This window comes from Erythrolamprus reginae, chromosome 11 (genome assembly GCF_031021105.1).
Source record: "Erythrolamprus reginae isolate rEryReg1 chromosome 11, rEryReg1.hap1, whole genome shotgun sequence".
In the NCBI taxonomy this organism is placed as follows: Eukaryota; Metazoa; Chordata; class Lepidosauria; order Squamata; family Dipsadidae; genus Erythrolamprus; species Erythrolamprus reginae.
Window position 1 is genome coordinate 6,785,267 of NC_091960.1, and position 20,218 is coordinate 6,805,484.

The window sequence follows — 20,218 nt, forward strand, 5'->3', positions numbered from 1 at the left end:
GGAGGTTTAAAATCAATGCTGTCAAATTTAATTTATGATGGCATCGCTTCCTTAAGCAAGTCACATGTTAACCCTTGCTCTTACAACCAGGGGAGGGGAAGACTTTTCCAACTGCTAAGGAAAGATGGGATGATAAACACTGCTTAATTGTCCTTGATTTTCAGGACCTTGTTTGCTTTCCGTTCAAAGCAACTTCATGAGGGTGAAAATTACTAGGGTAAATCGGGTCACACCAGGCTGTTTTCCCTACAATCTCTCACTTTTTCTTCGGCTGGAAAATGCTTTTGGTTAATGCTGGATACAAATAAAAGTTAATGTGCAAAGGTTTTCTCTTGGCCCAGCCAACTGCCTCCCATCCATAGCAAGTCCACTTCTGTCCTACAATTCATTTCTCCGAACCACAAAATATTTTCAAACAATATAGAATAGAGTAGATTGGAGTAGAAGAGAAGAGAGCTTACAAAACTTTTGCCAGGCCCATCCTCGAATACAGCTCATCTGTTTGGAACCCATATCGCATCTCAGACATTAACACCCTTGAAAATGTCCAAAGATACTTCACCAGAAGAGCCCTTCACTCCTCCACTCGAAATAGAATACCCTACGAGACTAGACTTTCAATCCTGGGCCTAGAAAGCTTAGAACTAAGACGCCTTAAACAAGATCTAAGTATTGCCCACAAGATCATATGCTGCAACGTCCTGCCTGTTGGCGACTACTTCAGCTTCAACCACAACAACACAAGAGCACACAACAGATTTAAACTTAATATTAACTGCTCCAAACTCGACTGTAAAAAATATGACTTCAGTAACCGAGTTGTCGAAGCGTGGAACTCATTACGGGACTCCATAGTGTCATCCCCAAACCCCCAACACTTTACCCTTAGATTATCTACGGTTGACCTATCCAGATTCCTAAGAGGTCAGTAAGGGGCGAGTACAAGTGCACTAGAGTGCCTTCCGTCCCCTGTCCTATTGCTCTCCTATATCTCCTATACCTTTCTTCTATTCCTATATCTCTTCTTCTATTCTTTCATTGATATGTTATATTACTATAACTTCTTTTCTATTATTTCTTAGATATATTTTACTATGAGTATCTCCTCTATAACCTTCATCATGTATTTTACTATGTGTATAGACATATATACCCACTAAAACCCTCATTGTGTATTGGAATAAATAAACAAATAAATAAACAAACAAACAAACAAACAAACAGGATAGAGAACAGAGGAGAGAAAGAAAGAAGAGAGAATGGAATGGAATTTTATTGGCCAAGTGTGATCGGACACAATTTGTCTTAGTGCATATGCTCTCAGTGTAATTGTTAGTTGATCAATATCAACAGTAGAGACCTTCAAATTTCTAGGTTCTATGATATCCCAAGACCTAAAATGGTTACCTAACATCAAAAACGTCATCAAAAAAGCACAACAAGGAATGTTTTTTCTGCGCCAACTCAGGAAGTGCAAACTGCCCAAGGAGCTGCTGATACAGTTCTACAGAGGAATCGTTGAGTCTGTCATCTGCACCTCTATAACTGTCTGGTTTGGTTTTGCAACCCAACAAGACCGACACAGACTTCAGAGGAGAATCAGAACTGCAGAAAAAACAATTGCTGCCAACCTGCCTTCCATTGAGGACCTATACACTGCATGAGTCAAAAAGAGGGCAGGGAAAATATTTACTGACCCCTCGAATTCTGGACATAAACTGTTTCAACTCCTACCCTCAAAACGTCGCTATAGAGCACCATACACCCAAGGACACTAGACACAAGAACAGCTTTTCCCCAAATGTCATCACTCTGCTAAACAAATAATTCCCTCAGTACTGTCAAACTATTTACCAAGTGTGCACTACTATTACTACTAGTTTTCCCCATCATTCCTATCACCCTTTTCCTCCCACTTATGGCTGTATGACTGTAATTTGTTGCTTGTAACCTTAAGATTTTTATTCATATTGATTGTTTCTTCATTGCTTATTTGACCCCTATGACAATCATTAAGTGTTGTAGCTCATGATCCTTGACAAATGTATCTGCATATGCACCAAAGACAAATTCCTTGTGTGTCCAGTCACATTTGCCCACTAAGAATTCTATTCTATTCTATTCCTATTCTATACTAGTTTAGTCAAGTCTGTCTAGTCTAGTCTTGTTGTTGTTGTTGTTGTTGTTGTTGTTGTTATTATTCCATATTATTATTATTATTCCATTCTATTCTATTTGCTCTCCTCTCCTGTCCATTCCATTCTATTCTCTATCAGAAAATTCCTCCTTATTTCTAGAAGAGCTTCCTCGCAATCCCACCCCAGGCTGCCCAGAAGTAAACTCTGTCTTTCTCAACTTTGGAAACTTTTTAAAACATGCGTGGAGGCATTCCTTCCTACAAGTCCCAGCGTTCCTCCTCGCGGCCCGTGCCGGCAGAGGCTGCCGGGAGTTGTAGTCCGGTCGCGACCTCTGCGGCGCCTCTGGCCCTTTAAAAGGAGGCGCGTCCTCTCCCCTCCCCTCCAGCCCAACCCAGCCGAGCCACCGTTAAAGGGCGTCGCTTCGCCCTCCGCTCCGGTTCCTCGAAGGCTGCTGGCACGGCGTCAAGAGGGACCGCCCGATTATGAAGCGGCTGCTGCTCCGGAGATGCCCTGCGGCCGCCCTGCGGCTCTTGAACCGGCCGCTTCCAGGCACCAGCCTCCCGCAGCGATGCTACTGCGCCGGCTCTGCCCAGCGCCGCGGGCTGCTCTTCCGACAGGTGAGCTCCCACAGGTGGGCACACACACACACACACACACACACACACACACTCCTAGAATACAGCTCATCTGTCTGGAACCTACACTGGATTTCGGACATAAACACTCTAGCCTTGGCAACTTGAAGATATTTGGACTTCAACTCCCAGGATTCCCCAGCCAGCATTCGCTGGCTGGGGAATCCTGGGAGTTGAAGTCCAAATATCTTCAAGTTGCCAAGGTTGGGAAACACTGCTCTAGAACAGGGTTTTTCAACCAGTGTGCCGTGGCACACTAGTGTGCCGCGAGACATGGTCAGGTGTGCCGCGAAGCTCAGAGAGAAAGAAAGCAAGAGAGAGAGAAAGAAAGAGAGAAAGAAAGCAAGAGAAAGAGCGAGAGAGAAAGAGAACAAGAGAGAGAGAGAAAGAAAGAAAGAAAGAGAGAGAGAGAGAGAACAAGAGAAAGAGAGAGAGAAAGAGAGAGAGCAAGAGAGAGAAAGAAAGCAAGAGAGAGAGAGAAAGAGAGGGAGGGAAGGAGAGAGAGAGAAAGACATAGAGGGAGGTAGGGAGGGAGAAAGATACCAAAAAAGAGAGGAAGGAAGGAAGAGAAAGAAAGAGGGATGGAGAGAGAGAGAAAGAAAGAAAGAGGAAGGGGAGAGAAAGAAAGAGGAAGGGAGAGAAAGAGGGAGGGAGAAAGAAATAGAGTGAAAGGGAGGAAGAGAGAGAGAGAGAATTTTTTTGTCCAAACTTTTTTAGTCGCCCCCCCCCCTCGCCGCTCAATGTGCCCCAGGGTTTCGTAAATGTAAAAAATGTGCCGTGGCTCAAAAAAGGTTGAAAATCACTGCTCTAGAAAATGTCCAGAGATACTTTACTAGAAAAGTCCTCCACTTGCAACCCTACGCAACTAGACTCACAATCCTAGGATTAGAAAGATTAGAAGTAGGTCGCCTTAAACAAGACCTAAGCACAGCCCATCTGCTATAACGTCCTTCCTGCCAACGACTACTTCAGCTTCAACCACAACAACACACGAGCACACCACAGATACAAACTTAAAGTAAACTGCTCCAAACTCGACTGCAAGAAATACAATTTTAGTAACCGAGTAGTTGATGCATGGAAATCATTACCAGACTCTGTAGTATCATCACCTAACCCCAAAAACCTTTACCCATAGACTATCCACTGTTGACCTCTCCCAATTCCTAAGATATCAGTAAGGGGTGTGCATAAGTCCCCTGTCCTAATGTTTCTCTTTTACTAGTATCATGTATATAAATATTATTATATCTCTGTAAACCACCAATACATACTGGGCAAAACAAATAAATAAATAAAACACACACACATAGACACACACAAACACACACAGCACTTTGGCGGGACTCCAAGCATGCTTTCGAGGAGGACGGACTTCGCTTTAGCTGCCCTCGCTTTAAATTTGGGCTTCGGTCTTGCCCGGGAGGGTGGAGAGGATGGGTATTGTAATCCAGGGCAGGGGAAGAATTCAATTTTATTTATTTATTTTGTCAAAAAAGTATAACATTGTACACTGCTCAAAAAAAATAAAGGGAACACTTAAACAACAGAATATAACTCCAAGTAAATTAAACTTCTGTGAAATCAAACTGTCCACTTAGGAAGCAACATTGATTGACAGTCAATTTCACATGCTGTTGTGCACATTCAACTTTGTACAGAACAAAGTATTCAATGAGAATATGTCATTCGTTCAGATCTGGGATGTGTTCTTTGAGCGTTCCCTTTATTTTTTTTGAGCAGTATATATTTCACCAGCCTGGCAATGATGGATTTAAAAAAAGCTATGTTGATTGTTACGGATGTACTGGAGGACCGCAACGTATTTGAAGGCTGCCTGATAGGAAAAGATAGTGAATATCACCGTTTTAACATCAGCTGGTGTCAGTCTTTCAAACCTGACCCCTCCCATTTCAAATATCCTGGTAAAATAAATTTAACTAGAGTTTTATAGAGAACAAAGTATTCAATGAGAATATTTCATTCATTCAGATCTAGGGTGTGTTATTTGAGCGTTCCCTTTATTTTTTTGAGGAGTATAGTTTGTATAAGCATAACGTAAGTAGTAAATAATGATAAAAGAAGACAAATAGGACAGGGACGGTAGGCACAATGGTGCGCTTATGCACGCTCCTTACAGATCTCTTAGAAAGGGGGGAGAGATCAACAGTAGCCAATCTGAGGTTAAAGATTTTGGGGTTTAAGGAAGAAACCAGATTCAGATAGTGCATTCCAGCCGTTGATCACTATTGCTGAAGTCGTATTTTTTGCAATCTAATTTGGAGCGGTTTACATTAAGTTTGAATCTATTATGTGCTTGTGTGTTGTTGCGGTTGAAGGTGAAGTAGTCACTAACAGGAAGGACATTTTGGTATATGTTTCTATGAACTTCTGTTAGATCAGATCGGAGGCGAGGTAGTTGCAAATTGTCTGATGGAGTAAGGTGCTTTATTGAGAGAGGAGGAGTGAAGGACTCTTCTTGTGAAATATTTCTGGACTCTCTCGATTGTATTTATGTCTGATATGCAATGCGGGTTCCATACAGGTGAACTGTGCTCCAGAATTGGTCTGACAAAAGTTTTGTAAGCTCCGGTTAGCAGTTCAATATTTTTGGAGAAGAAACTACGTAAGATTAGATTAACAACTCTTAATGCTTTTTTGGCAATGCTGTTTACAGTGGACTCTGGCACTTGGGTCATTGGATATGAGTACTCCAAGGTCTTTGGAGTATGTGGAGGACTGTACATGGGTTTTTTTAGAATTTCTGCTAACTTTGTATATTTCTTTTAAAAAAAATAATAATAATTCAATTTCTTCACATACATTGTTTGTATTTACAATGTTGTGTATGCCGCCCCAATCGCTTCTGGAAGGGCGGCATAGTAGTCAAACGAACGAACAAATAAATAAGGGGTAGAATAGGAAATGTTACTTGGTTGTGTGTCTGCGTGTATGTATGTCAATGTTTTCTCTCTGAAAAGAGGAAATTCAAAAGATTTGGAGATTTTGGGGTATGGGAGGAAATGGAGCTTCGCATGTTATAATAATAATAACTGAGTTGGAAGGGACCTTGGAAGTCTTCTAGCCCAACCCCTTGCTCAAGCAGGAAACCCTATACTGCTTCAGACCAATGGTTATCCAACATCTTAAAAACTTCCAGTGTTGGAGCATTCACAACTTCTAGAGGCAAGCTGTTCCACTGATCGATGTCAGGAATTTTCCATTGGATACAATGGAAATTTAGTAGTTTATTTTTAAATAATAATAATAATAATAATAATAATAATAATAATAATAATAATAATAGAGAACCATCGGAATTGACAAAATCTTGATCTGTCAATTGCAAAAGGCCGCTTTACTGGGATTGGCACACATAATTCGCCACTACATCACGCAGTCCTAGGTGCTTTGGAAGCACCCGACTGATTATGAAATACAAAATCCAGCATAGTGATCTCATTTGCTGTGTTGTATTGACATAATGATAATAATAATAATAATAATAATAATAATAATAATAATAATAATAATAATACCGCACGAATCCCAGCGACCAGTTAGGTCCCACAGAGTTGGCCTTCTCCGGGTCCCGTCGACTAAACAATGTCGTCTGGCGGGCCCCAGGGGAAGAGCCTTCTCTGTGGCGGCCCCGGCCCTCTGGAATCAACTCCCCCCGGAGATTAGAACTGCTCCCACCCTCCTTGTCTTCCGTAAACTACTTAAGACCCATCTATACCGCCAGGCATGGGGGATTTGAGACACCTTTCCCCCAGGCTTATTATAATTTATGTTTGGCATGTATGTGCTGTTTGGTTTTTTAAATTGATAGGGTTTTTAGTTTTTTCTTAATATTAGATTTGTGCCTGTACAATATTGTTTTATCGCTTGTTGTGAGCCGCCCCGAGTCTTCGGAGAGGGGCGGCATACAAATCTAATAAATTATTATTATTATTATTATTATTATTATTATTATTATTATTATTATTTAGATTTGTATGCCGCCCCTCTCCGTAGACTCGGGGCGGCTCACAGCAATGATAAAAACAATACATAATGACAAATCTAATAGTTAAACTCTGAAATAACAATAATACATTCAAAAAGTCTAAAAAACAAGAAACCCCAATATATAAAAAACATACATAGATACATAATGATAACAACAACAACCAGCAACAATAATAATCCTTTCAATTTAAACATTTCCATGGCTAGAGCAAGAATCTTCAAACTTGGCAACTTTTGGACTTTGATTCTCAGAATTCCCCAGCCAGCATTGGCTGGATACAATTGGACTGTTTCACTTGGCCAACTTATTGTTTTTTCTCTCTTCACCTACCAGCTCTTTGAGTCCGAAAGTTATACTTACACTTACCTGCTGGCAGATATGAAGACAAAAGAAGCTGTTCTAATAGATCCCGTTTTGGAAACTGCCAAACGAGATTCAACATTGGTGAAGCAACTTGGACTTAATTTGCTATATGCAGGTGAGTTGTTTTTATTTATTTATTTATTTATTTGTTTGTTTGTTTGTTTGTTTGTTTGTTTTGTCCAATACATCAGTGTTTTTCAACCAGTGTGCCGTGGCACACTAGTGTGCCGCGAGACATGGTCAGGTGTGCCGCGAAGCTCAGAGAGAAAGAAAGCAAGAGAGAGAGAAAGAAAGAGAGAAAGAAAGAAAGAAAGAAAGCAAGAGAGAGAAAGAAAGCAAGAGAGAGAAAGAGCGAGAGAGAGAGAAAGAGAACAAGAGAGAGAGAGAAAGAAAGAAAGAAAGAAAGAAAGAGAGAGATAGAGAACTAGAGAAAGAAAGAAAGAGAGAGAGAGCAAGAGAGAGAGAAAAAGAGAGGGAGGGAAGGAGAGAGAGAGAAAGATATGGAGGGAGGGAGAGAGAAAGAGACCAAAAAAGAGAGGAAGGAAGGAAGAGAAAGAAAGAGGGATGGAGAGAGAGAGAAAGAAAGAAAGAGGGAGGGGAGAGAAAGAAAGAGGAAGGGAGAGAAAGAGGGAGGGAGAAAGAAATAGAGTGAAAGGGAGGAAGAGAGAGAGAGAGAATTTTTTTGTCCAAACTTTTTTTAGTGCCCCCCCCCTCCCGCCACTCAATGTGCCCCAGGGTTTCGTAAATGTAAAAAATGTGCCGCGGCTCAAAAAAGGTTGAAAATCACTGCAATACATAATACACATTGAAGAGAAAGATATGTAATAATAAAAGTAAAAAAAAGAATAGAAGAAAAGATATAAAAGTATAGGTGAAGATATTTGAAAGGAAGAAAAGAGAAATGAGATAAGGGGAGACAATTGGACAGGGGACGGAAGGCACACTGGGGCACTTATGCACACCCCTCGTGAAAGAAAACAAAGAAAAGAAAACCACACAGCAATCATGGTATCTCAGGATCTTAAGGAAGTAGCCATGATAGAATTGGAGATGAATAACTGAACAGAGGGGGCAGTGGTGCTTGGTAACCAAAGAATTGGGGTTCAACCTCTCTGGATGTTATTTGCCGAAGGAAGATTGATCTCCTTTTAAAGTAATGTCTTTCCTTTTTAAGAAAACAGATTTAAGACTGAAAATAAATTATAGGGGGAACAATTTAATGAAAAGAAGGACCAGGGGAGACAATGATAGCAGTGTTCCAATATCAATTTCACCAGAAGAGCCCTTCACTCCTCCACTCGAAATAGAATATCCTACGAAAACAGACTTACAATCCTAGGCCTAGAAAGCCTAGAACTACGGCGTCTAAAACATGATCTGAGTATTGCCCACAAGATCATATGCTGCAACGTCCTACCAGTCAATGACTACTTCAGCTTCAACCGCAACAACACAAGAGCACGCAACAAATTCAAACTCAATACGAACCGCGCCAAACTTGACTGTAAAAAATATGATTTCAACAACCGAGTTATCGAAGCGTGGAACTCATTGCCGGACTCAATTGTGTCAACCCCTAACCCCCAACACTTCTCCCTCAGACTCTCCATGATTGACCTCTCCAGATTCCTAAGAGGCCAGTGAGGGGCGTACATAAGTGCACCGGTGTGCCTTTCGTCCCCTGTCCAATTGTCTTTCCTTTCTTTCACCTATCTTATATATTATATATTCTCTTCCTGTCATATATCCTCTCCTCTAAGCCCGCTTTCACTCTTTTTATATTATCACATGTCTATTTTCTTCCTATGTACTTGTGTATTGGACAAATGAATAAATAAAATAAATAAATAAAATCTCAGGGGTTGCCACAAAGAAGAGGGAGTCAACCTATTCTCCAAAACACCTGAGCGTAGAACAAGAAGCAATAGGTGGAAACTAAACAAGGAGAGAGTACTAAAATGGACAGTTTGAACTTCTGTTTATATTATCTCTGTGCTGTGCCCTGGGTCATCACAACCACGTTGTAATAACTTGCAGTTAGATCTTTGATCTTGTGTCTTTAGGAAAACAACTGTGCATTTCTCCTTTTTTTTTAAATTAGTCAACACCCATTGCCACGCTGATCATATCTCCGGCACGGGACTCCTGAAGCAGCTCCTTCCGGGCTGTCGGAGTGTCATCTCTAAGGACAGTGGGGCCATCGCTGATCTTCTGATCCAGGAAGGCCATCACCTCAAATTTGGAACTTTTGTAAGTCTGTGAACAGATCCTCGGAGAAGCATAAACAGGAACGGGACCAGTGAGGGGCTGCAATTTTTTTAACTACCACACTGTGGGCGTGGCTTGTTTTGTGGGCATGGCTTTCTGGCCATGTGACCAGATGGGAGTGGCTTGATGATCATGTGACCAGGGGGAGGCTTAAAGGTCATGTGATTGGGTTAAAGGTGGCCAACTTGAAGTCACTCACGTCAAGGGTTTGGGTTCGGGTGCCCGGCCTCTCCTCGCCAAAAAGAGATAGTTTCCCTATTTATTTACTATTACTGAACATCCAAATTAAACAGTTTAATTCTATGTATATATGCCACATGTGTACATACATATTACACACAGGCACACAAAAATATACATTATCTGCTATGTGTATGTACAACTCTTCTAAAATTATACACATTCAACCGCATTTAGGAAAAACATACCCAGAGCCCAGAAGGGAAAAAAAGAAAAAAAAAATCAAAATTTTTCTACCAGTTATACGTACCTGACCGTAACCATAGCAGCACGTCACTGATCGGGACTCTTAAGGTTCCTTCACTTTGGCTACTGGTAGCTCTTGACGTATGATTGAAATAGGCTGTCTATCGCAGTCATAAACAGTGACGATAGTAAAACAGTTTGTTCACGTGACCAACCCGATTTTACAACCTTTATGGTGGTGGTCGTTAAGCAAATGCCACCAATGTTAAGCAGACCTGTTCTTTATTTTATTTTAATCCATTTTTTTCCCTGAATCCTTCATAAATTATAGACATAGTATGTGTTCTGTCGGGCTCTCTGGTAGAATCCTCCCAAAAATTCACAGGTACAAATTTCAGACACACACACGTTTGAAAATTCAAAACAATGTTCTTTATAATGAAAATTCACTTAAACCAAGCCCTCTTTTGGTATAGCAAAGAGCACTCGTCTCCAAAGAAACTGGTAATTGGTACAAGTCCCTTATCAGTTCTGTGATACTTAGCTTGCAGCTGTGAAGCAATTCACAGTCCTTCTTTCACAAAGTGAAACACACTTTGCTCTGGTTTAGTTTCAAAGCGGGGAAAAGTCAGCACACAAAAAGTCAAAGTCAGTAAAGCAGGCACGAAACACAATGATCAGATAATCCTCCTCAATGGCCAAACCCACAGGCTGCTATTTATAGCAGCCTCACTATTGACCACAGCCCCACCCAACCACAGGTGGCCTCATTTTCTTTGATAATAATCTCTCAGTTGTTGCTGCCTATGCATCGCTCTCCGCATGCGTGGCTGTATCTTTAACTCTTGTTCTGATTCCAAGGAGGAGCTAGATAATTGATCTCCTTCTGAGCTGTCTGCCCCACTCTCCTCCTCCCTGTCACTCATGTCTTCTTGGTCAGAGGAGCCTTCATCAACAGATTCCACTGAGGGCAAAACAGGCCTGCAGCATGTGGATGTCTCCCCGACATCCACAGTCCTTGGGGCAGGAGCTGGGCCAGAGCTAACCACAACAGTATGTAAGAGGGAGCCTGCCCAGGACATAATGGAGCGACGCTACTAGTTCCTCTCATTTAGAAATAATATGTTTATCATTTCCTGCACCTCCACCCCTGCCTCCTCGTTTCTTTTCCCACAATTCATCAACGGACTTGCTTAATTCTCTCGTACTTCTGCAAAAGCTCTGCTTGGATGTATTTGTTTCGAGTCCTCAGAGAGGGGTGGCATACAAATCCGATTAATAAATAAAGAATAAATAATTTCCTAGAAGTTACCTTCTTTTTTTTTAACTGCTGCTATGCACTGAGTTGACATCTTCATTGAGCTGTCCACCAAAACCCCAAGATCCCTTTCTTGGGCTGTCTCAGAAAGCTTGGTCCCCATCAGTTGGTAGGTATAATTGGGGTTCTTTGCCCCGATAGGCATAACTTTACACTTGTTTAGGTTAAAATGCATTTGCCATTTTGTTGCCCAGTCACTCAATTTTGAGAGTTCCATTATTTTAAGGAGGGGAACAAGAAATACAGTAGTATGAAACATAGAAGATTGATAGCAGAAAAAGACCTCATGGTCCATCTAGTCTGCCCTTATACTATTTCCTGTATTTTATCTTAGGATGGATCTATGTTTATCCCAGGCATGTTTAAATTCAGTTACTGTAGATTTACCAACCACGTCTGCTGGAAGTTTGTTCTAAACATCTACTACTCTTTCAGTAAAATAATATTTTCTCACTTTGCTTCTGCTCTTTCCCCCAACTAACCTCAGATTGTGCCCACTTATTCTTGTGTTCACTTTCCTATTGAAAACACTTCCCTCCTGAACTTTATTTAACCCTTTAACATATTTAAATGCTTCAATCATGTCCCCACTTTCCCTTCTGTCCTCCAGACTCTACAGATTGAGTTCATGAAGTCTTTCCTGATAGGTTTTATGCTTAAGATCTTCCATCATTTTTGTAGCCCGTCTTTGGACCCGTTCAATTTTATCCATATCTTTTTGTAGGTGAGGTCTCCAGAACTGGACACATTACATGCTAATATAAATAATAATAATAATTTATTAGACTTGTATGCCGCCCCTCTCCGAAGACTCAGAGCATGAGCATGAGACTAGAGCATGAAACAGACTCTAGGAACGTGATTGACACATTATTATGGTTTCAGACATTACAAGCTCATGCCACCCCTGGCCATACGGACGGCTGCCTGACTTATGTGCTGAACGACAACACCATGGCCTTTACCGGAGATGCTTTGCTGATCCGGGGATGCGGCAGGACAGACTTCCAACAAGGTATGGAAAACTTTTCGGATCCGGTTATATGAGCCCTATTTCGGCTTTGCAGCTTCTGAAGGAGCGGAGATTTTTATACAGATAGTCCTCGACTTACAACAGCTCACTTAGTGAGTGTTTGAAGTTACAACAGCCATGGAAAACAGGGACTTAGAACCATTTTTCACACTCGCGACTGTTGCAATATCCCCATGTTCGCACGATTTACATTGTGTCCTGGGATCATGTGCAGTGGTGAGTTGTAAAATATTTGACCACTGGTTGCAGTCCAAACTGGTCCGAACCTGGAAGAACCCACCTCTGGTCGTCAGCACAGACTTTTAGGCAGGAAGGAGTTGGAAGGGACCTTGGAGGTCTTCTAGTCCAACCCCCTGCTTAGGCAGGAAACCCTACACTACTTCAGATAGATGGTTATTTAACATCTTCTTAAAAACTTCCAGTGTTGGGACATTCACAACTTCTAGAGGCAAGCTGTTAATTGAACAACTGTGAGTACCCCCCTCAACCAACATGCAAGAAAAGTCATAAAATGGGGCAAATAAATTATTCACTTAGCAACATAAATTTCGGGGCTCAAAATGTGGCCGTAAGTTGAGCACTATCCATAGTAGGAGGAAACTTGTCAGAATCTCCAAGGAGAGTTCATAATGCTGCTCCCTTGACTTTAACTTCCTTATTCAGCACAATGTGTAAACATCATAGGCCTCCCTATGATGTTTACACATTGTGTGAGCAAAGTCCACTCTGTGTTTAGGAAAAGCCGTTTCAAGAAGAACCGTTTGGCCGTTGATAGAAACATAGAAGTCTGACGGCAGAAAAAGACCTCATGGTCCATCTAGTCTGCCCTTATACTATTTTCTGTATTTTATCTTAGGATGGATCTATGCTTATCCCAGGCATGTTAAAATTCAGTTACTGTGGATTTATCTACCACGTCTGCTGGAAGTTTGTTCCAAGGATCTACTACTCTTTCAGTAAAATAATATTTTCTCACGTTGCTTTGGATCTTTCCCCCAACTAACTTCAGATTGTGTCCCCTTGTTCTTGGGTTCACTTTCCTATTAAAAACACTTCCCTCCTGGACCTTATTTAACCCTTTAACATATTTAAATGTTTTGATCATGTCCCCCCTTTTCCTTCTGTCCTCCAGACTATACAGATTGAGTTCATGAAGTCTTTCCTGATACGTTTTATGCTTAAGACCTTCCACCATTCTTGTAGCCCGTCTTTGGACCTGTTCAATTTTGTCAATATCTTTTTGTAGGTGAGGTCTCCAGCAAATAGGCAAACCTTCCCTACCAAACCTTCCCCTATGTCACTCACAAACATATTAAAAAGCATAGGACCCAGAACAGACCCTTGTGGCACACCGCTTGTAACCTGTCTCTGCTCAGAATACTCGCCATTAACAATAACTCTCTGATGTCTACGCTTCAGCCAGCTGCAAATCCATTGAACTATCCAGGGATGCCGTTTGAAACGGAATTTTATGCATACCTATTGGAGGCTTGATCTTGTTGTTCCAGGTGACCCAAAACTCTACTTGCTTTAGACCAGGGGTGTCAACCTCAAGGCCCGGGGTTCACATCTTGAGAGATCTTGGAGTCCTAGTGGACAGCCATTTAAATATGAGCCAGCAGTGTGCAGCAGCTGCCAAAAAAGCCATGACAGCTCTAGGCTGCATAAACAGAGGGCTAGAATCAAGATCACACGAAGTGTTAATACCACTTTATAAGGCCTTGGTAAGGCCGCACTTAGAATCCTGCAAAAAGGATGTTGAGACTCTAGAAAAAGTGCAGAGAAGACTACACTATTTACAACTCCCTTCTCGTCTCCAGGTTCTGCGGAAACCCTTTACCACTCCATCCACAAGAAAATCTTCACCCTTCCAGGTGACTGTCTGATCTATCCGGCCCACGACTACACAGGTGAGTTGGTGAGCCCTTTTTTTTTACTCGCTATTCTTTTTTTAATCTTTAAGTTTGCTTTGCATTGGATTTCACGCTTACGATCAACATTCTGAATTGGATAGAGATACACAGTGATGGGCTGCCAAAAATTTTATGCCACTGTAGGCGTGGCTTATTTTGTGGGTGTGGCTTAGAAGAAACATAGAAACATAGAAGACTGACGGCAGAAAAAGACCTCATGGTCCATCTAGTCTGCCCTTATACTATTTCCTGTATTTTATCTTACAATGGATATATGTTTATCCCAGGCATGTTTCAATTCAGTGACTGTGGATTTACCAACCACGTCTGCTGGAAGTTTGTTCCAAGGATCTACTACTCTTTCAGTGAAATAATAATTTCTCACGTTGCTTTTCATCTTTCCCCCAACTAACTTCAGATTGTGTCCCCTTGTTCTTGTGTTCACTTTCCTATTAAAAACACTTCCCTCCTGGACCTTATTTAACCCTTTAATATATTTAAATGTTTCGATTATGTCCCCCCTTTTCCTTCTGTCCTCCAGACTCTACAGATTGAGTTCATTAAGTCTTTCCTGATACGTTTTATGCTTAAGACCTTCCACCATTCTTGTAGCCCGTCTTTGGACCCTTGATGGTCATGTGACCGGGTACGAGTGGCTTGCCAGCCGTGTGACCAGGTGGGAGTGGCTTGACGATCATGTGATGGGCGGTGGTTCATTAAAGGTCACGTGACTGAGTAGGAGTGGCTTGCCCACCATGTGACTGGGTGGGAGTGGCTTAGTTCACGTTTTTCTCCATTTACAATGATTCATAAAGCTAATCAAAGACTCTCTTTCTTCATATTAGCCAATTCATCCAGAATTACTGGTTTATTTCAGCCCTGCCACAGCCACGTCAGGAACAAGCTCTCAAATATGCCCCACACTTTTTTTTCCAATATGTTTTTTAAATTTTTCACTCCCAACACATATGCAACATTACATACCGTCATTCCTCATTTACATTACAATAATTCATCATATCACATTTGATATTCATCAAATGCTGCCTCCTTTTACTTTTGACACACGGACAAAAATAATTATTCTAATTCCTTATACACATTGAAAATGTTATTACCTAATACACTTTTTAAGCTGCTTTCTCTCTGATCTCATCTAATACTTTTAGGCCGCAGTGCTTCAATCTTCTCCATACCTCCTTAATTTATTTATTTATTTATTTTATTTATTTATTATTTAGATTTGTATGCCGCCCCTCTCCGCGGACTCGGGGCGGCTCACAACAAGGCATCAACAAATCGTAACAAATCCAAATGAATTTAAATATTTAAAAAAGTTTAAAAAGAACCCCAATATACTAACAAGCACACACACAAACATACCATACATAAATTGTACATGCCCGGGGGAGATGTTTCAGTTCCCCCATGCCTGACGACAGAGGTGGGTTTTAAGAACTTTACGGAAGGCAGGGAGAGTAGGGGCATATCAATTTCAATATCAATATCAATTTCATGTATATTACTTAACCCTAATTTTATAATACAGTGGTACCTCGAGATACGAGTTTAATTCGTTCCGGACCTGGGCTCTTAAGTCGAGCAGCTCTTATCTCGAACGACTTTTCCCCATAGGAATTAATGTAAATAATTTTAATTGGTTCCAGCCCTCAAAAAACTCACAAAGTTAGTCTAAATTATGCAGAAAGACATGTTTTTAATGAAGAAATGTACATGTACATATAAATGAATAATGAAGTTTCTTTCACTTAACTTGTAAACTTTCTTAAACTTTTAAATTTACATATGTTCAACTTCTCTGCCACCCAATCCTGTAGGACAGAGGTCCCCAACCCTTTTTGCACCAGGGACCGGCTTTAAGCGATCAAGAGAGGAATGGGTGAATGAATGGACGGAGGGTGGGAAGGAAGGAAGGAAAGAGGGAAGGGACAGGAACAGAGGAAGGAAGCAAGGAAACTTATGAAAGGGGAGAGTAAGAGAGGAATGAGTGAAGGGAGGGAGGGAGGGAAGAAGGTGGGAAGGAGAAAGAAAAGAAGAAATAGAGGAAGGGAAGGTAAAAGAGAGAAAGAAAAAGAGCAAGAAAGAAAGCTGCAAGCACCCCCCCGAGCCCCCCAGGCCGGCTGCAACCTTTTAAAACACGCGCGCCGCTTCGCAGCTGTCTCCTGAAGCCGAACGCGGAAGTTAGCGTTTGGCTTCAGGAGACAGCTCCTTGGCGCTTGTATCTCGAATTTGGGCTTGTAAGTAGAACAAAAATATCTCTCCCCTCCCAGCTCTTATCTCGAGTTGCTCTTAAGTAGAGCAGCTCTTATGTCGGGGTTCCACTGTAATTGCCCTTTAACAAAGAAAAAAGAAAGAAAAAAAGGAACAAATTCCATATCTTCAAATATTCCCTTTCATATCAACTAAATCCTAAATTTTATCTAACCATCACAATAGTATTAGGAGAAAGGGGGGGGGGGGGTCAAAACTATATCTACGGTATTCAAATATGCCCCGCACTTTGATCTAATCTTTCAAATGAATAGTTTATGATCATGTTTTCCATGTTCCTTCGGCTTCTTTATGCAAGCTAAAATCAATGTATTCAAAACTTTCCTCTAAGGAATCAAACCATGTCAAACTCTTTACAAAACTTTTAAAAAATTGTACGTTTGATTCTTTTAAAAAGAGCTCCATTTTTTTCTACCCTCACTGCGTCATTCTCCCCCCCACTCGTGGGAGCAGAAGCCCACCTCTGGAGATACACCACATTTATTATGGCGCGAGGCCTCGTGAACTGAAACCTTAAAATTATTCTATGCACAATAACACCCGTTCTCTTTCCTCTTCCTCCCTTCCAGGCCAGACAGTGTCGACGGTGGAGGAAGAACGGACGCTGAATCCTCGTCTGATCTTGTCTAAGGAGGGTTTCATTGAGCTTATGAACAATCTGAACCTACCCAAACCCAAAAAGATCGGTGAGACTGTCTTTTGTGACTCAGAGAGAGCGAGGGAGAGAGGAACAGGAGAGGTCCGTTCAGGACCATGATCTGCTCCATGTTAATGGCCAGTGATGGTGAACCTTTTTTTCGTCAGGTGCCCAAAGAATGTGCGCGCACTATGTGCATGTCCACACCCATAATTCAATGCCTGGGGAGGGCGAAAATAGCTCCCCTTTGGAGGCCTTCTGGAGGCCGGAAACAGCCTGTTTCCCAACTTCTGGTGGGCCCAGTAGGCTCATGTTTCGCCCTCCCCAGGCTCCAAAGGCTTCCCTGGAACTGGAGGAGGGTAAAAACACCCTCCCGCATCCCCCAGGAGGCTCTCTGGAAGCCAAAAACGCCCTCCCAGAGCCTCTGTGCATGCCAAAAATCAACTGGCCAGCACACACATGCACGTTGGAGCTGAGCTAGGGCAACGGCTCATGTGCCAGCAGACATGGCTCCGCGTGCCACCTGTGGCACCCGTGCCATAGTTTCACCATCGCTGTTAATGGCTCTTCTGGAAGAACCACTGTAGTAGACTTCAAAAAAAAGAAGGGTGGAAATTTTGTGAAAGTCTTTCGTTGGAGGAAATTGCAGAACCGAAATCGTTCCCACGAAAGACAAATTGCTCTCCTGCAACTGGTTTCTAAATTACTAAGGCTGCAGACCGAGATAGTATCTGGTTAAGGTTTTTGTGCAATATGATGAACCTGGAGAGTAAATTAAGTGATTTTCTGATTTGTAATTTTCTGATTTGTACATTATGTTGGAACCATAAAGCAGTCGGTGTGAATAGACGGACGGACGGACAAACACATACACACACACTATCTGTGTATACTTGTGTGTTCTTCCTGGTTCGGACTGGTTCGTCTGCACCATTAGTGACTGTTGGTGATGTCACAATGATGTCACAGAACTGTTTCAGTCCATGCTGGTCCATGGGCAACGCCATCTTTTTTTTTTAAATTTAAATTTTATTTCCTGAGCATGTGCAGATGTCAAGTTTCCAGCACTGTGTGTTTATTTTATTTATTTATTTATTGGATTTGTATGCCGCCCCTCTCCGTAGTGGTCGCATGTGGTCGCCATCTTATTTTCAGATTTTTTGGGGGGCAGGGGGGGATGTTTTGGGAATTTTATTTTTTCTTCTGAACATATGCAGATGCCGAGTTTCCGTCTGTACGTGCGGTCGGCGTCTTATTTTTGGCCTTTTTGTTTTTCTTGCCTTTTTGGCACTGTGCTTGCCCTTGGTGTGTATGCTCTCTCTCTCTCTCTCTCTCTCTCTCTTTCTCTCTCTCATACAAAATATGTATTGTATACACACACACACATATACTCACGCTGTATGTATGCATTATATACCCACACGTACAGTGATACCTTGTCTTACAAACTTAATTGGTTCCGGGACGAGGTTCTTAAGGTGAAAAGTTTGTAAGATGAAACAATGTTTCCCATAGGAATCAATGGAAAAGCGATTAATGCGTGCAAGCCCAAAACTCACCCCTTTTGCCAGCCGAAGTGCCCGTTTTTGCGCTGCTGGGATTCCCCTGAGGCTCCCCTCCATGGGAAACCCCACCTCCGGACTTCTGTGTTGTTGCGATGCTGCGATTTCACTGAGGCTCCCCTCGCTGGGAAACCCCACCTCCAGACTTCAGTTGCCAGCGAAGTGCCCATTTTTGCGCTGCTGGGATTCTCCTGCTGGGATTCCCCTGCAGCATCACAAAAACACGGAAGTCCGGAGGTGGGGTTTCCCATGGAGGGGAGCCTCGGGGGAATCCCAGCAGCGCAAAAACGGGTGCTTCGGTGGCAACGGAAGTCCGGAGGTGGGGCATCCCAGCGGTGGCGGTGGGTTTGTAAGGTGAAAATAGTTTGTAAGAAGAGGCAAAAAAATCTTAAACCCCAGGTTTGTATCTCGAAAAGTTTGTATGACAAGGCGTTTGTAAGACGAGGTATCACTGTATATATGTGTGAGTGTATTCCATACTCCCATCTCATATAAATATTATACTTTACCTATCACACAAATGCAGCTGTTTGCTTGTAACTGATCTAAAGGGGTTTACACGAATGCTGCTCCTAGCTTGCCAGACCCCTAAAAACACCGTGGGCCTCACTTCAGAATAAACACACATTAGCTGGATCTCCCCCATAGCCAGGGGGATAAAACTTCTTATCCCAGATATTGCTGGTCTGCAAATCTCTATGGTCCTTCGCAGGATCTAATAGCAACAGCCTTTAGATTTATATACCGATTCACAGTGCTTTTACAGCCCCTTCTAAGCGGTTTACAGAGTCAGCGTATTGCCCCCCAAAATCTGGGTCCTCATTTAACTGACCTCGGAAGGACGGAAGGCTGAATCTTGGTGAGATTCGAACTGCCAAATGGCAGTCAGCAGAAATAGCCCGCAGTACCGCACTCTCACCACTGCGCCACCGCGGCTGGTGCTAATGATTCCACTCTCTTCTTTATTTTCACAGACATTTCTGTTCCTGCGAACCTCAAATGCGGAATCCAGGATGTGCCCATTTAAGACACGTCTCTTCTCTCAGGATCAACAATATTCAGAAAGTCCCCGGTGTCCCTTCTGTCCTCTTGCGCAAGACACAAGCGAAGTCAAACGCAACTCCTTGCTTCAAATCCTTGAACTGATTCCCCAGCGGAGATGCAACCACCTTATAACTCCAGTTTCCTTGCTTTCATTTAGTTATATCTTCGCTAGCAAATAGAGCGGGTGGCATTCCTGGCCTCGGCTCAGATCTGCACTGCGTGGCTCTGCTTTGAGACTTGAGTCTCTTTCCTCCGACATCTGACGGGGGATTTTTGGGTTGTGAATGACTGAAGCTCAACAGAGCTGGCCTTTTGCGTCAAACAAAATAAAACACATCGTTTCTTAACCTTCTGGAATTTCAACATTAGGGCAGGGAGGCTAGGAGAAGGGGGCCTTAATAATTAAGCCTGTATGACGGCAACATTTTGCACGAAGGCAACACTGCCAGAGAACCGGTATGAGTCCCTTCATTGGCACCAACGTCCCTTTTACTCTCCGGCCTGGTGAAAAGCTCTCTCACAAACCTGGAGATATTCCAGTCCAAATGCTGTAAACCGAATGCCTTGCAATCAATCA

The 20,218-nt window shown here is 42.3% G+C and overlaps 1 protein-coding gene across 1 annotated transcript; it reads left to right on the plus strand.

Moving 5' to 3' along the window:
* Positions 1-2,515: 2,515 nt before the first annotated feature.
* ETHE1 (ETHE1 persulfide dioxygenase) lies at positions 2,516-19,988 on the plus strand. Its single transcript, XM_070763931.1, has 7 exons — positions 2,516-2,755; positions 7,119-7,263; positions 9,250-9,398; positions 12,046-12,175; positions 14,014-14,103; positions 16,968-17,084; positions 19,572-19,988. Exons 1-7 carry the CDS (start codon positions 2,621-2,623, stop codon positions 19,622-19,624), a joined length of 819 nt encoding a protein of 272 aa, XP_070620032.1. The 5' UTR covers positions 2,516-2,620; the 3' UTR covers positions 19,625-19,988.
* Positions 19,989-20,218: the final 230 nt, after the last annotated feature.

Bases quoted from the DNA above. Each gene is read 5' to 3' on its own strand.
- ETHE1 (XM_070763931.1), top strand. From the start codon at position 2,621: ATGAAGCGGCTGCTGCTCCGGAGATGCCCTGCGGCCGCCCTGCGGCTC. The intron at 2,756-7,118 runs GTGAGCTCCCAC...TTCACCTACCAG, and splicing joins GCGGGCTGCTCTTCCGACAG to CTCTTTGAGTCCGAAAGTTA. The intron at 9,399-12,045 runs GTAAGTCTGTGA...TTATGGTTTCAG, and splicing joins ACCTCAAATTTGGAACTTTT to ACATTACAAGCTCATGCCAC.